This window comes from Mustelus asterias, chromosome 9 (genome assembly GCF_964213995.1).
Source record: "Mustelus asterias chromosome 9, sMusAst1.hap1.1, whole genome shotgun sequence".
Classification (NCBI taxonomy): domain Eukaryota; kingdom Metazoa; phylum Chordata; class Chondrichthyes; order Carcharhiniformes; family Triakidae; genus Mustelus; species Mustelus asterias.
Genome location: NC_135809.1, coordinates 39116447 through 39133445, shown reverse-complemented (window position 1 = coordinate 39133445; position 16999 = coordinate 39116447). Strand labels below are relative to the sequence as shown.

Sequence of the window (16999 nt, the reverse complement as noted above, 5' to 3'; positions counted from 1 at the left end):
CAGAATTTTCCCCACTACCAGTGTCAGGCTGATTCGTCTTTAATTCCCTATTTTTTCTCTACCTCCCTTTTTAAATAGTAGGGTTACATTAGCTACCCTCCAATTGACTTTATTAACTCCACCAGTGGTGGCTATGCCTTAACCTGCGAAGGTCCTAAAGCTCTGGAATTCGCCCTTTAATTTTTTTCTGCCTACCTACACCTCTTATTCCACCCTTCCACCATCATGCATACCTCTGGATCAAGTTTTTGGTCAACTGCCTTAAAGTCTTGTGTGGCTCAATGTCAAAACTTGCTTTGAAACGCCTTAGGATGCTGTATTACGTTAAAGGTGGTTTGTAATGCAAGCTGTTTTTGTTATAAACTGGTTTCTAGTGCTTAGTTTCTAAAACATAAATTCCTGCTGACATTACCACGAATGATAGAATGTGTTTGCATGAGCCAGAATGAAGCAGCGATAAGCCCATGTTCAGCAAGTAATATTTGCATTCATAACAATTACTGTCAGGAACCCAGTCACATATTGTAATGTTCTGAAATTGAGAAGATTTCCTCATTGTGCTACATGTAAATAAACCAATAGAAAGATTCATTATAAACAGGTTTATTTGATTGTATTCCACAGGGAAAACCTCCTCTCTGATGCTTTTGATGGCTTTTGAAGGGACTCATATCAATCTCAGTAACTAATCATGAAGGAGAATTCTTGCAAAGAATAATATTTGAACTTGCTTCACGCCCCACGGATTTGCTTTTGTTTAATAGTCGTGCACTGGTCAATGCAAATAAAAATACAAATGTTAAACAAATCCTGGCACCAGCCAGGTTTCTGCAAGTCCAAGGATCACATGTTCCCTTTCGAACACAGATTACATCATCTTGTATTACAGTAAACACTGCTCTTCATGAGATTAAAGGTCGTTACGCTGCAACATTGAGCTGTATTTTAATCAGTACCCAGATAGCATGCTGAAAGGTGCTGGGGAGTGGTGGTGTGGACTGCTAAATAGCAGGAAAACACAGTGGGATGTCTCCAGGACACAGTCCTGCTGCCAGGGCATTTTCCCAGTGAAGGGCTATGCTGCAGCTTGACTAGTCATTCCAGGGCAATGGGCAGCCAATTTTCATAATTAAAGATCTCATTGTGGGCCATATTTTGGAGCTGCAGATGTTTTACTATCAAAGAGTGGCCCCAATTGCATGGAGAAGCCGCCTACCTAATGGAGATCCCCCCCCCCTCCTCCTCCATGGGCGCTGGCCACTGGGGGGGGTCCCCATAAAACAGCAGCGGTCCAACATTCAGGCAGGCAGCCTGAGGAAACATTGAATCATAGAATAGAATCCCTACAGTTCAGAAGGCAGCCATTTGGCCCATCAAGCCTGCACCATCAACAATCCCACTGAGGCCCCTATCTCTGTAACCCTATGTATTTACCTTGCTAGTCTCCCTGACACTGAGGGGCAATTTAGCATAGCCAATCCACCTAACCTGCACATCTTTGGACTGTGGGAGGAAACCAAAGCACCTGGAGGAAACCCACACAGACATGGGGAGAATGTGCAAACTCCACACAGACAGTGACCCACGGCTGCAATCAAACTCAGGTCCCTGGCACAGTGAGGCAGCAGTGCTAACCACCGTGCCACCATGCCGCCCTGTGAGGTCACCAACCTTACATCGGATCTGGACTTGCAAGGCCTTCAGTGAGGGGACCGAGGAGGTGGTGCTGGCCAATGGCTGTTGAAGGGAGCAGCAGGGCAACTCTCGACCTCTGGGCCAGGGCTGAATAGGGCGGGCGGGCAACCAACCAACCAAAGAAAGAGCAGAGGCCAGGCCAGATAAAGCTAGGGCCAGCAGCAGTCAGATAGCCAGTGAGATGCCAGCACACCTACGAGCTTAGGTGGCCGAGGGGGGTGGTCATGATGTCACGGAAGGTCCTAACGCAGTGACAGAAAGTGTCAATCCACCTCTGCTCACACAGACAACAACATAAAAAGTTAGCATGCAGATACAGCAAACAATTAGAAAAGCAAATGGCATGTTGGCCTTTAATGTAAGAGGATTTAAGTATATGAACAAGGAAATCTTGCAGCAATTATATGAGGCTTTGGTGAGATCACACTTGGAGTGCTGCACATCATTTTGGTCTCCTTATCTAAGGAAGGGTATGCCTCTCTTGAAGGTGGTACAATGAAGCTTCACTAAGTTGATTCCTGGGATGAAAGGGTTGACCTACGATGACCTATGAGTAAATTGGGTCTATACTCTCTGATGTCTCTCTGATGTTTAGAAGAATGAGGGATGATTTCAATGAAATATACAAGATTCTGAAGGAACTTGACAGGGTAGTCAGAGATTGTCTTGCCGGGGTGGGGAATCTAGAACGCAGCGGCCAGCCTCAGGAGAAGTAGTCAATCGCTTAGGACTAAGTTGAAGAGAAATTTCTTCATCCAGAGGACTCTAAATTTTTGGTATTCTCTATCCTAGAGAGTGTTGTGGAGGCTCCATCATTGAGTATAATCAAGGTCGAGATAAGCAGATGTTTGATCTCTCAGGCAATCAAGGAATATTGTGATGGGTGGGAAGGAGCGAGGCAGAAGATCAGTCACGATCATATTAAATGGCCAAGCAGGCCTGAGGGGCATTATGGTCTACTGCTGCCCCTTGTCTTATTTTTGTGCTATCACTTTTAATCCCATTCAGGAAAAACTGTGTATTATGTCTGGGGACAAACTGATAAACTGGGCAGGGTTTCCCACCCCATCACACAAAGAATTGGTAGGGAACACATTCCCTGTCAATTACAGTAGCTGCACAGTAATTTAACACTCCGGAGTGTTAGTTAGTTCGAAAGAGGACTTTCACCCCTCATTCAGGTGGAACTCTCACCCTAGAGGGCTGCCAATCAATCAGATTGGCCACCAGCTCAGAGGTTCAGCAGCACCAGTGGCAGCATTGGCCAGGACTGGGACTATAACCTGCCCCCTGATTCAAAGTCCCAGGTCCAGGATCAGTTAATTGTGGGGGAATCTCACTGAAGGGAGAGGTGGGGAGGTTACAGGAAAGAAGGTGCAACCATGGGGGCCAGATGCTTGGGGCTGAGTGCCCCATGTGGAAGGAGTGTCACCATAAGGGAGATAGCACCCTTTTCTCATTCAAGGCCCAAGCTGGGCATCTCACCCTGCTGAACCCCTCCTGCTAACCTCCATCAGGAAGAAACTCTTAGGGACTTCAGTTGGGATGATGGCAGACAGCCCCAGACTCCATTCAACCCACGATGGAGGAGCGCAAAAAGGCAGCAGGTAAGCCTCCTTGGGAATGTTACTGGAACCCGCCTCCCAACACATACTCAAACCTGCTGACGGGGGACCATAACATTCTGCCCCTGGTTCATTCCTCTCAACAAGTGTCAACTACCACGATTTTATATTTTTAAATATGTATTTTACAATAAAGAGTATAACGTTGAACTCTTTGTTTACAGTTCTTCTTTGCTTAGTTCTTCCCAGTAGTTTAACTTGATTTTAAACCTTGTACAAGGCTGACAGATGCACAAAGATGAAGGTTATCTGTAGAATAATCAAGCAAACAGTAGCCCGCATGGATTCAGAGGGGGGAGGATGCTGCTTGACAAAACTCCTCAAATTCATGAGGAAGTGGCAAACCCCAAGCGGGGAGCCCCTTGTACCTCGGTTTCCAATGGCATCTGATAAAGTTTAACTGGAAAAATAATAACAAACTGACTGACGGGTAGGAAACAATGAGTACTCAGAGGATTTATTTCAGAGTGAGGAGTGAATGGGGTACGACAGGGCTCTGTGCTAATTTATATAAAAGTGTAGTGAATTCAGAAACATCATGCAAAATGATCAATTTTTTAAAAAGATACCGAAAGGTAAGGAGGCAGAATATTGGTAGATGAAATTTAATGTGTGTTATGGGGTCATACACTTCAAGGACTTGAGCATATAATCCAAGATGACACTCTGAGGGAGAGCTGTACTGTCAGAGATTCCCTCTTTCGAATGAGAATTTAAACAGATCTGTCTATTCAGATGTGAGAAATCTCATGGCACTTTCAAAGAATATCGGGAGAGTTTACCCAGTGTCCTGGCAAATATTTATGCCTCACTAACATCACTAAAAATAAATTATCTGGCTGTTTATCTCATGGTTTTTGTGAGAACTTGCGACATGAAAATTGGCTGCCGTATTTCCCTACATTACAAGAGTGACTACATTTCAAAAAGAACTTCACCGGCCATAAATTGTTCTGGAACAGTCTTGAGATTATGAAAGGCACTACATAAATGCAAGTTACTTCTTGTTTTAATATGGACAAATGTAAAGCACTATACATATGAAGGGAAAATACAACACAAACCTTATTATTCATAAAATAGCTGGATGAAAGAGCCCAAGGAGTATTCGTAGATTCAATGTCAATCATGCCCAATGAATGTAGAGCCACAAGAATAAAGCAAATTGCATAATGGTCCAGCCTAGTCCATGCTAATTGGTTGCCCTTCCAGGTGGAGTTCCCCTGCTAGTCTGTCTGATACTAAGAGGCAATTGACATGGCCAATCTACCTAATACACACATCTTTGGACTGTGGGAGGAAACCGGAGCACAGAGGAAAAACGTGCAGACACAGGAAGAACGTGCAAACTCCAGACAGACCTGAGGCCAGAATTGAACCTGGGTATCTGGCGCTGTGACACAGCAATGCTAACCACTGTGCCACTGTGTTGCCCATTGCAAATAAACAAAGCTTACCACTGTAATGATAATTATAACACTCTGGTCAGACCATAGTTGGAAAATTGCACCCATTTCTGGTGACCAAGAAACAAAACAGACATTCAACTGCTGGAGTTCAAAGAAACATGAGGCATAGCCTTGATCTCAGGGATATGAGTTATCAGAAAAGACTGGAGAAACTTGGGCTGTTTAGTCTGAGAAAGAGGCACCAGAAATTTGATTTTAGCAAATTGTACATGTCTGCTGAGGGTATAGAAAAATATAGATTATTTTGAAGCCTGGAAGTAAAACCAGGAGACACATGTCCATATTGGCAAAAGTTACTTTTAGGACTTATGTCAGAATATTTTCCTTTACAGAGTGTGATCAACAAGTGGAATAAACACCAGATAGAATATGAAGACAAAAATATTCTGATATTACTCAAGGAACCATTTTGGAAGCTCCAGTGTGGGATCTATCAGGATCTCTTTGCATGGATGGATAAATTAAGACAAACTCCCCACATCTGTGATTAATTTGTAATCTTGAATTATTGATGTGCACTTGAAATGACCCAATTTACATTAAATGGAGACAAACCTGAATCAACATCATCGATCTTCTTTTCGTTTGGTGACCATGACCTGCATGGATCACCATTGTTTCCAGTTGCCATGTTGTAGTTTCTGTTAAAAAAGGAAATAGATGGTCTCAAATAATGATGCTTCATCGGGAAACAGTGCAAGTAACTTTAGCAATTGACTGCCAAATCTTTCTAATTTAAATGTTTCCCTCTTTTTTTAGAATAGCATTTTATGTGTGGAGGTTACTCCAATTTCCATTGAAACTGTTAAGAAATACACTGTCTGCTGGCTAAACATCCAGAGAAAACATCCCACTTTCTGAAACTCCACATCCCAGCATACTCTCATAGAATGTCATAGAACCCCGACAGGAGGCCATTTGGCCCATTGAGCCTGCACCAACAAACAATCCCACCCAGGCCCAAGCCCGGAACCTCACGTACTTACCCTGCTAGTCTGTCTGATACTAAGAGGCAATTGACATGGCCAATCTACCTAACACACGCATCTTTGGACTGTGGGAGGAAACCAGAGCACAGAGGAAAAACGTGCAGACACGGGAAGAACGTGCAAACTCCAGACAGACCTGAGGCCAGAATTGAACCTGGGTATCTGGCGCTGTGACACAGCAATGCTAACCACTGTGCCACTGTGTTGCCCATTGCAAATAAACATTTATGGGCTGAAATCCACAGGTCACAATCCCAAAGACTTCCAATGCTGAACTCCACCTGGAAGGGCAACCAATTAGCATGGACTAGGCTGGACCAAGTAAATGTTGAATGTATTTCCGGTACCTATCTATCACAATTGCTGAGATTCCATGTCCAGGATTTGACAAGACCCTTTCCACCCATGAATGTGCTGGAGAGCTGACCCGGTAAAAGAATTTTAATTGCCTCTCTTTCATGGTCTAGGAACACACATGCACAATTATGGAGACTACCAGTCTCCATTTATCAGATCCTTTTCCAGCCCAAGGAGTGGAAATTCCCAATGTAAGGAGTTCCCACCCCAGCTCCACTCCACAGCCACTGTTTACCTTGGCTGGAGATTTCACTCTTTAAACAATAAATCCACCAAATACTCTTTGCCCATCATCTGATCTCCACTGAGACGCTGCCAAAGTGGCAGCCAATCTTAAAATTTTCAGCAGTTTCCAAACCCTCAATGGCTTCACCCTCCCCATCCCTAATCTCCTCTAACCCTGCAGCCCTCCAGGGTGTCTGCACTCCTCCAATTCTGGCTTCTTGCATATCTCCTATTTCAATAACTCCACCATTGTTGGCTGTGCTTTTAGCTGCCATGGCCTTAAACTTTTAAATCCGCCCCCCCAATTCTATCTACCTCTCTTTGCTCTTCTAAGATGCTCCTTATGTTCATGTGTCTGTCCTATCTCATGTAGCTTGATGTCAAATCCTTTGGCATACCTTGGAATGATTTACAATGTGAAAGGCACTATAAAAATGCAAGCTGTTGTGGTTCTTTAGGCTCCGCTCAAGAACCAGAATAATATAATCTAGGTTGATGCCTTGATGCAATATTTCATGAACTCTCATTCTCAGGGGTGTTGATTTTTGACCCCATCTGTACATTACAATGGTTTAAAGAATGTAAAAGAGATAATGATACTATGCAACTGAGCGTATGGAGCTCTTCCAGTGTCTTAACCTACATTTCTCCAATCAATACACCAAAAACACTTTAATTGGGAATTCTTCTCATTTCTGCATAATGAAAAATTGATTTACACAAATTTACCCACAAAGCAATTAGGACTGAACTTCTAAAGCAATTGACTGAACATGAAGCAATTTGAAACATCCTGAGGATGCAAGAAAGCAAATGCAATTAAGAAAATCACTTTTATTTGAGTGATATCCTTGTTTTGCCTGGAATTTCATGTACAAAGAATCACAATATCAATAGTAACTACTAAATATGAACTGCACTGAAACCCACTCAATGGTCTGATTTAACAATGAAATATAACATTAAGGTGCCCCAGCCTAACAATGCAACATCCAGTCATTAGTACTTTACTTGAGTGATATCCAGGCATACCAAAGAGCAAGGTGTCAACCTGGTGAAGTTACAGCTAAATGCCTGTTGAACACCAGATATCGTTGGCTACAAACAGGGGCTAAGAGATCCCACAATCGATGAGTCAAATTAGACCAAAGCTTTGCAGTCCTATCAAATCTGGTCATTAAGCAAGAAATAGAAGGGAGGAGACTTCATGGACATCCCCATCCTCAATGATCGAAGACCCAGCACAACCATGAAAAACAAAATACTTAAAGGAATAAACAGGGGGATATGCAGGCAAGATGTTTCCCCTGGTTGGGGAGTCTAGAACCAGGGGACACAATCCCAAACTAAGGAAAAAGCCATATGAGACCAAGATGAGGAGAAATTTCTTTACACAGAGGGTTGAGACTCTTTGAAATGCTCTACCCCAGAGGGTTGTGGAAGTTCAGTCATTGAGTATCTTTAAGATAGAGATTCGCTGGAGTTCAGAAGAATGGAGTTTGGGAGGGGGGGGTGGGTGGTCTCGTAGAAACTTATCAAAATCTAACAGGTCTAGACAAAATCGATGCAGGGAGAATGCCGATGGTGGGGGAATCCAGGAGTTATAGTCTAAGGATACGAAGTAAACCTTTCTGGTCAGCACTGCTGCCTCACAGTGCCAGGGACCCAGGTTCAATTCCCAGCTTGGGTCACTGTCTGTGCAGAGTCTGTACATTCTCCCCGTGTCTGCCTGGGTTTCTTCCGGGTGCTCCGGTTTCCTCCCATAATCTGAAAGACGTGCTGGTTAAGTGCATTGGCCATACTAGATTCTCACTTGGTGTACCCGAATAGGAATGTGGCGACTAGGGGATTTTCATAGTAACTTCATTGCAATGTTAGCATTCTTTCTGGTTGTATCACAGCTTGGTATGGCTCCTGCTCTGCCCAAGACTGCAAGGAACTACAAAAGGTCACAAATGTAGCCCAATCCATCACGCAAACCAGACTCCCATCCATTGACTCTGTCTACACTTCCTGCTGCCTCGGCAAAGCAGCCAGCATAACTAAGGACCGCACCCCGGATATTCTCTCTTCCATCTTCTTCCTTCGGGAAAAAGATACAAAAGTCTGAGGTCACATATCAACCGACTCAAGGACAGCTTCTTCCCTGCTGCTGTCAGACTTTTGAATGGACTTACCTTGCATTAAAGTTGATCTTTCTCTATACCCTAGCTATGACTGTAACATTACATTCTGCACTCTCTCATTTCCTTCTCTATGAACGGTATATTTTGCCTGTATAGCGTGCAATAAACAATACTTTTCACTGTATGTTAATACATGTGACAATAATAAATCAAATCAAATCATGTAAGCCTTCTTGTGACACTAATCAAAATAAATTAAATAAAATGATTGCTCAGTGTTCAATTCCATTCCCAACCCTCCAGATAGTGTCGCATGCAATAAGACCTGGACAACATCCTGCCTTGGGCTGAGAATTGACCAGCAAATTCACACTGCACAAGTACCAGAAAATGACCATCTCCACAAGAGAGAGTCTATCAATCTCCCCTTGACATTCAACAGAATTACCATAGTCAAATTCCCCACCACCAATGCCTGGATGTCACCTCTGACCAGAAACTTAACTCAACCAGCCCTACACAAAGCAAGTCAAAGGCTGGAAATTTTGTAGCAAGTGACTTATTTCCTAACTCCCCCCCCCCCCAACGTCTTTCTACATTCTGCAGGCAGGAGTCAGGAGTGTGGCTGAATACTCTCCAGTTGTCCGCATGAGCACAATTCCAACAATAAAGAAAATTGACACCATCCAGGACAAAGCATCCCACTTGATTGGCATCCTGTCCACCACCATAAACTTTCACTCCCTCCACCACACCGGCTGCAGTGTGTACCACATTCTCTAGATGCAGTGCAGCAAAGGGACCTTCAGCAACATCCCTCAAGACCATGATTGTTATCATCCAGAAAGATACGAGCAATAGGTGTATGGGGATACCACCACCTGCAAGTGTCTCTCTCTCTCTCTGTTATGCACCATTCTAACTTGGAAATATATTACTGTTCCTTCATCATACTGGGTCAAAATTCTGAAATTCCCGAATGCTATGGGATAACTTTCATCTTTACCATACTAACTGCAACGGTTTATGGCTTACCACCACCTTCTCAAGAGCAATTACATGGCAATAAATGTTGCCCTCACCAGCAATGCCATATCCCAGGAATGTATAAAAACTGCCAGGCTGGAGGTCTTACAACATATGTAATAAGCATGTCTGGATCTCATGTGGCATTAGGAAGAACTTCAGGCACTTTTTCCCCCATGAAATGTTCACATTTAAAGCATCTCCCTTGCTGGCTGCCCAATGACATTGGCAGAGACCATTGCCGGAATTCTACCGCCCCACCAGCCACGGGAATCAGAGTGGGTGAGGAGTGAACAATGGGGAGGTCCGTTGACCTTGGGCAGGATTTTACGGTTTCGGGACAAGCGCGGCCGTAAAATCCCGTCATATGTTAGGATCCAGACTCAGGACAGAAAGAAAAAACAAATTAACCAAGGAAGAACTGAAAAGAAAAAGAAATGTATTATTATAATTTTGGGTGACAAAAAGATACCCACCTAAACTAAGGCATTATGGGTGAAAAGTGGGGGGGGGTTCCACAGCACTTCTTTCTTGAGTACTGCAAGTACCCTCAGAGTTCTAGAATGGCATCTGCAGCACCCGTCCACATGGGTGAATCATGCTGGATGTCACAAGGCAAGGGGATTAGCATTCATGCACTGAATATCTGCTGCAAAAATGTGGAACAGGCAGACAATAATGTTTGCACCAGCTGGATCCTCTCTTAACCATGCACAGCTGAGCATGTGTTCAGCAGCAGGAAGAGCGCCACTCCCAACTCCATCCACTACTGCTATTTAAAGGAATCAACTACTTAACTGCTAGTTGATTTCTTCTGGCTGCTGCTACAGGTCTATGTGTGTTTAGTTCCTTCAGTGTTATTTGCAAACCCTTTCACTGTTACCTCTGTCCTCACTGACCTACATTAGCACCCAGTCAAACACACTTGATTTTAAAATTCTCATCCTCGATTTCAAATTCCCTCCCTATCTTTGTAATCAACTTCACCCTTCAATATATTTGCATTCACCTAATTCCAGCTTCTTGAGCATTCCCAATTTTAATTGCTCCACCATTGGTAGTCATACCGTCAGCTGCCTAGCCCCAACGCTCTGGAATTAAACTCTCCCACTTTTCTAACACTCCTTTTTTAAGATGCTCCTTAAAACGATGTCCACCAAATGCCCCAACATTTTCTTAATTGGCTTGACGAGTCTAATTTTGCTTGCGATCGCTCCTGTGAAATGACTTAGGCCATTTTATTACATTAAAGCTACTTTATAAATACAATCTGGATTTAGTGTTGCTCCAAGAGTCTGCAGGGAATGGTATGGCAGTTGCTGAGGGACATCTCTGCTGACTTCAAGGCTTCTGCACAAATCATTTACTCCCATAAATAGGTGTACCAGCAAGCATACCCCGTGGTATACAGCATAGCTTGGAGATTTAACAGAGACTGCACAGAACAGGACAAAATTCTAGAAGAGGAGGAAGTTGGGGTGGAGAAAGAAAGTCTCAGCAGGCAACTATATGTGCCCAGGGTGTTCAGAGAACAATTTTCCTATCCACATTTCAGTGGAGAACAATGTGAGACATCTGCACTTCAGTCAGAATATTCTCACTGAAATCTGCCACCTGCTACAGCCATAACTGCAATCTCAGAGAGGACAAGGACTGCAACGTCAGTGGTTGTAAAGCCGACCATGGCAATTAACTTTTATGCAATTGACTCCTTCCAGGTTGGAGCTGCAGAAATTTGCAACATCCTGCAGTTTACCATTCACCCTTGTGTAAGAGACAGAGACACTGAGGCCCTCTATTCAATAAGATTTAACTACATTTTGTTATCCTTGCCAGAGACCCAAGCAGGCGGAGTCAGCAAAGGGCTTTGTGAGGATTGCAGGCTTCATCCTAGTGTAGGGTAACTGTATGTGCATCATTTTGCAGGTGTCCCATCAACACTACCCAATACTATAACCAAAAGGGATTCCACCCACTCAGAATCCAGTTGGTGTGTCCATAGACAACAGATCTTGCAGATTAATGCCAGTATCCACTCATGGTGCCTTCAATCTGCAGCAGTCACTGTGCCAGCTGCATGTGCACCACCACAGTGAACCAGAGTGGTTCCTGAGCAATAATATTCTCCCTTGACCACATGGCTCATGACTCCAGTACCCAACTTATGGCGGCACAGTGGTTAGCACTGCTGCCTCACAGCTCCAGGGACCTGGGTTCGATTCTCGGCTTGGGTCACTGTCTGAGCACATTCTCCCCGTGTCTGCGTGAGTTTCCTCTGGGTTTCCTCCCATGGTCCAAAGATGTGTGGGTTAGGTTGATTGGCCATGCTAAATTGCCCCTTAGTGTCCCATGATGCATAGGTTAGAGGGATTAGCGGGGTAAATATGTGGAGTTACGGGGATAGGGCCTGGGTGGGATTGTTGTTGGTGCAGACTGGATAGGCCAAATGGCCTCCTTCTGCTCTGTAGGGATTCTAAGATTATGTATGTCTGCATAGAATGCATACAGTGAAAGCTTTCCTGCAATGGAAAATGTAAGCAATGTCTCTCCTACCTGGACAGCTCTTTACGAGCCCTGCAATTCTAGATATTGTGTTGAGATTCTGGCAGTTTGCTGCATGCCGCACAACCCACAAGCATGAGGAGCCACCATCTGCCACCAACTAATCAGCCAACAGCTGAGGTGGTGGAGGAAGAGGAGAAGGCAACCTAAACAGACCCTTTAGGTTCACGAAAACCCCACCTTACCTTCCCTCTGCCACTGATCATGACAGTATCCGCTTGACTACAATGTAAAAATAAAAAGCCGCCACAAAATAAACATTCAAACCAAATTTTAAAAATGAAATCATGCCATATTGCATACAAAAGTTAACAAATCATCCTTGTGCATTATCTTCGTATCCTTGCCTGTCCTAGTGCTCCTAAGCAGAGCTACCTCAGTGTCTGCAATATAGTTGATGGGAGGCTGCAGGCTTTTAGGGGAGGAGACCTTAGATGGTCTCAGTAATGACCCCAAGCTACTCTGGGTCTAGAAGGACAAAGGTACAGAATGCATCATTTTGACAGGGGCAGCAGTTAAATGGGTTGACTGGTGAACAAGCAACAGTATGAACACAGCAGAAAGAGAATGGCAGGTTTGCTCCCCATGAAGCCACTGCCACTCCCCAAGGTGACACCAGAAATCTTAGTGATTGGTTGGGAGGACAGATTGCTGGACTACTGTGACATTCTGCAAACCCCTTCGCACAGCTGTGATGGCTGTATCTGAACATCCATCACGGAAGTCTAAGCTTATACTGCAGCACTAAGATGTTGGGCAGTTCCAGCTTTTGCTATAATGGCAGCTGAGACATCAGCCATCAGACACTGCATTATAGTTGGGTTGACAAGTATATGAACAGTTAGCCACAACTTCCATTCTGGAATGAATGGGTTCCGAACCCTGTGCCAAGATAATGTTAGCCTCCCCCCAGTTGTTTGACACTGACAGGCTCTGGCAGGCTTTCCAATTTACCAGGATCTTTGTTGTGCAGAACCAACAGTATTCTTGTAGGCTGCCCCATTAAAATACTCATGTGAGAATGTAAATGTGTTATATTGCTCTCCGAGCAGAGGAGTAGGTATGAGGATGCTACCATCCTTGATGGTTTCTATGCTATACCACTAGCCTCAGCAATGGGTGTCCTACTAATGACCAGCATTCTCCCTTCCATGGTGGTTAGGACATCAGACATGCCTGTTCCTCTCTGATGCATTGCTGTTGATTCTGATTTTGTGTCACGTGTTCGGCAAGAGAGGGGGAAATATGCCAGAGTTTTGTACAATCTTTTTGGTGATGTGCCTGTCATGGTTGTAGAGTTGGCAGTGTGGTGGTGAAGCTTGCAGCAGTACTTAGTGTCTGAAGGAAGCAAGATGGAATATTCTGCATGCGGGATTTCTGACAGTGTGGCGAATTGAGCAGTTCAGAGCAGTTGGCAGGACATGGAACTTGAAAATACATTCACTGACCTGACCATTTGTACGAGACCATTGAACATTTTTCAGCATTACATCCTAGCTCTCTGTCCCGGTGGATACAGGACATCTCTTTTCCATCTCCTCCACCAAAGCCTCTGGTGTAATGTCTGAAGAACTTGGGAATACACTATCTCTCATGTTGTGCCATTATTCATTGTTTCCCAATAAAATTCACTTCCTGCACAACTGCCATTATTTGCTACAGTCACAATGCACCTCACCTTTAAGAGGAGCAGGCTAGCTGTAAGTAGTGTAGACTAGCTTTAACTGGTGCTATCAAGTTATGATGTTGTGCCCCCTGCTGATGTGTGCAGCCAATAAACAGTGTAGTTAACATTGGCTGCACGTAGCAAGGGCGGCAGCACCAACCTGGCATGCTGCCTGCATTACATTAAACAAGTGCAGATTAATCACCCATTTTCAGGAGCTATCAAATTTAGTGTCTATATTGTTTTTGGAAGGGTGCATGAAGTTTCTCTCCACAACTTTTTTTGATCTGTGCCTATTAAACCTTAGTGGTGTTGGTTTAAAACTAAGCAAAATCATCAGTGCAATGGGAGGAATTTTAAAGTTGGGGATTTTCGTTTAGTTTCAGAGGTGCAACTGCAGAGATGATGGCTGTAAACTTTAAATAGTGACAACTAATGTAATGTTAATAATAAAAAGAACATTCGGCTTTTTGCAAAACATTCAAATTTCCCCCAAAACCCAGTTGCATCTTCTCCCCATCCCCACTTTCACTCCCAGCACATAGTCTGACCCTCACCTCCCTCCAACCTCCCCAACCCTCACCTCCCTCCAACCCTCACCTCCCTCCAACCCCCCGACCCTCACCTCCCTCCAACCTCCCAGATCCTCACCTCCCTCCAACTCTCACCTCCCTTCAACCCCCCCGACCCTCACCTCCCTCCAACCTCCCCAATCCTCCCAACCATCACCTCCCTCCAACCTCCCAGATCCTCACCTCCCTCCAACTCTCACCTCCCTCCAACCACCCCGACCCTCACCTCCCTCCAACCCTCACCTCCCTCCAACCCTCCCTGACCCTCACCTCCAACCTCCCCGACCCTCCCGACCCTCACCTCCCTCCAACCTCCCAGACCCTCACCTCCCTCCAACCCTCACCTCCCTCCAACCTCCCAGACCCTCACCTCCCTCCAACCCTCACCTCCCTCCAACCTCCCCGATCCTCACCTCCCTCCAACCTCCCCAACTCTCACCTCCCTCCAACCTCCCCGACCCTCACCTCCCTCCAACCCTCACCTCCCTCCAACCCTCCCTGACCCTCACCTCCAACCTCCCCGACCCTCCCGACCCTCACCTCCCTCCAACCTCCCAGACCCTCACCTCCCTCCAACCCTCACCTCCCTCCAACCTCCCCGATCCTCACCTCCCTCCAACCTCCCAGACCCTCACCTCCCTCCAACCCTCACCTCCCTCCAACCTCCCCGATCCTCACCTCCCTCCAACCCCCCAGACCCTCACCTCCCTCCAACCCCCCAGACCCTCACCTCCCTCCAACCTCCCCAACTCTCACCTCCCTCCAACCTCCCCAACTCTCACCTCCCTCCAACTCTCACCTCCCTCCAACCTCCCCGATCCTCACCTCCCTCCAACCTCCCCAACCCTCACCTCCCTCCAACCTCCCCAACTCTCACCTCCCTCCAACCCTCACCTCCCTCCAAACCTCACCTCCCTCCCCAACCCTCACCTCCCTCCAACTCTCACCTCCCTCCAACCTCCCCGATCCTCACCTCCCTCCAACCTCCCCAACCCTCACCTCCCTCCAACCTCCCCAACCCTCATCTCCCTCCAACCCTCACCTCCCTCCAAACCTCACCTCCCTCCCCAACCCTCACCTCCCTCCAACCCTCACCGCCCCCCAACCTCCCCGACTCTCACCTCCCTCCAACCTCCCCGACCCTCACCTCCCTCCAACCTCCCTGACCCTCACCTCCCTCCAACGCCCCCAACCCTCACCTCCCTCCAACGCCCCCAACCCTCACCTCCCTCCAACGCCCCCAACCCTCACCTCCCTCCAACGCCCCCAACCCTCACCTCCCTCCAATGCCCCCAACCCTCACCTCCCTCCAACCCTCCCCGACCCTCACCTCCCTCCAACATCCCCGACCCGCAATACCCTCCAACCCCCCCGACCCTCACCTCCCTCCAACCCCCCTCGACCCTCACCTCCCTCCAACCCCCCGACCCTCACCTCTCTCCAACCTCCCCGACCCTCACCTCCCTCCAACCCCCCGACCCTCACCTCCCTCCAACCCCCCGACCCTCACCTCCCGCCAACCCCCCGACCCTCACCTCCCTCCAACCCCCCGACCCTCACCTCCCTCCATCCCCCGACCCTCACCTCCCTCCAACCCCCCCTGACCCTCACCTCCCTCCAACCCCCCTGACCCTCACCTCCCTCCAACCCCCTGACCCTCAGCTCCCTCCAACCTCCCTGACCCTCAGCTCCCTCCAACCTCCCTGTCCCTCACCTCCCTCCAACCTCCCCGACCCTCACCTCCCTCCAACCTCCCCCCCCTCCAACCCCCCCCGACCCTCACCTCCCTCCAACCCCCCCCCGACCCTCACCTCCCTCCAACCCCCCCCGACCCTCACCTCCCTCCAACCCCCCCCCCGACCCTCACCTCCCTCCAACCCCCCCGACCCTCACCTCCCTCCAACCCCCCCCCCGACCCTCACCTCCCTCCAACCCCCCGACCCTCACCTCCCTCCAACCCTCACCTCCCCAACCCTCACCTCTCTCTAACCTCCCCAACTCTCACCTCCCTCTAACCTCCCCAACCCTCACCTCATTCCAACCCTCACCTCATTCCAACCTCCCCAACATCCCCTGCTCAGCCCACCTCTCCAAATTCAGACCGCGGATCAGCTGAACAGAGATCAGCATCAGCCGGAGAGAGATCAGGATGAACTGCTCTCCGCCTCGCCGACTGAAACCACCCATCGCCCTGATCTGTAGCTTCTCTTTGTTCACAATGTAGGAAACAACATCAAAGCAGAGCTCGCCACACCTTTCCTAAAGCAGCGCTTCATACTGTATACTGATCGCCTCTTACCTTTCCAAAGTCTAGATAGCGACAGCCGCCCTGTAGGAACGATAAAAAAAGCAGCAAATTACATTTGATCTGGTTATTATGGAAGGATTTATTTTGATTTTCCATGTAGAAAGCTGGCGATACTCACAGCAGCGTCACTCTAAACAGCTTCTCACCTAGAGGCTGCACCTGGAGCTGCTGCACCTGAACAAACAGTGCTGGCACCTCCCATCCCACACACCAGCTCTACTCACCTCCCATCCTCCCAGCTCACACACACACCAGCTCTACTCACCTCCCATCCTCCCAGCTCACACACACACACACCAGCTCTACTCACCTCCCATCCTCCCAGCTCACACACACACACAACTCAGTGCGCTGCTCACCTCCCATCCTCCCAGTTCTC

At 47.1% G+C, this 16999-nt stretch overlaps 1 protein-coding gene across 2 annotated transcripts in view; it reads right to left on the bottom strand.

Moving 5' to 3' along the window:
* LOC144499108 (bcl-2 homologous antagonist/killer-like) overlaps positions 1–16789 on the bottom strand; it is a 47087-nt gene extending 30298 nt beyond the window's left edge. Inside the window, exons 1-3 of one of the 2 annotated variants that reach the window (XM_078221184.1) lie at positions 16739–16789; positions 16612–16641; positions 5345–5430 (exon numbers count right to left, since the gene is read on the bottom strand). In XM_078221184.1, coding sequence (XP_078077310.1) covers positions 5345–5420 — 76 coding nt within the window. In that variant the 5' untranslated portion in view covers positions 5421–5430; positions 16612–16641; positions 16739–16789. The remainder of the gene's footprint in view (positions 1–5344; positions 5431–16611; positions 16642–16738) is intronic. The other variant, XM_078221186.1, reaches the window with a different exon arrangement.
* Positions 16790–16999: the final 210 nt, after the last annotated feature.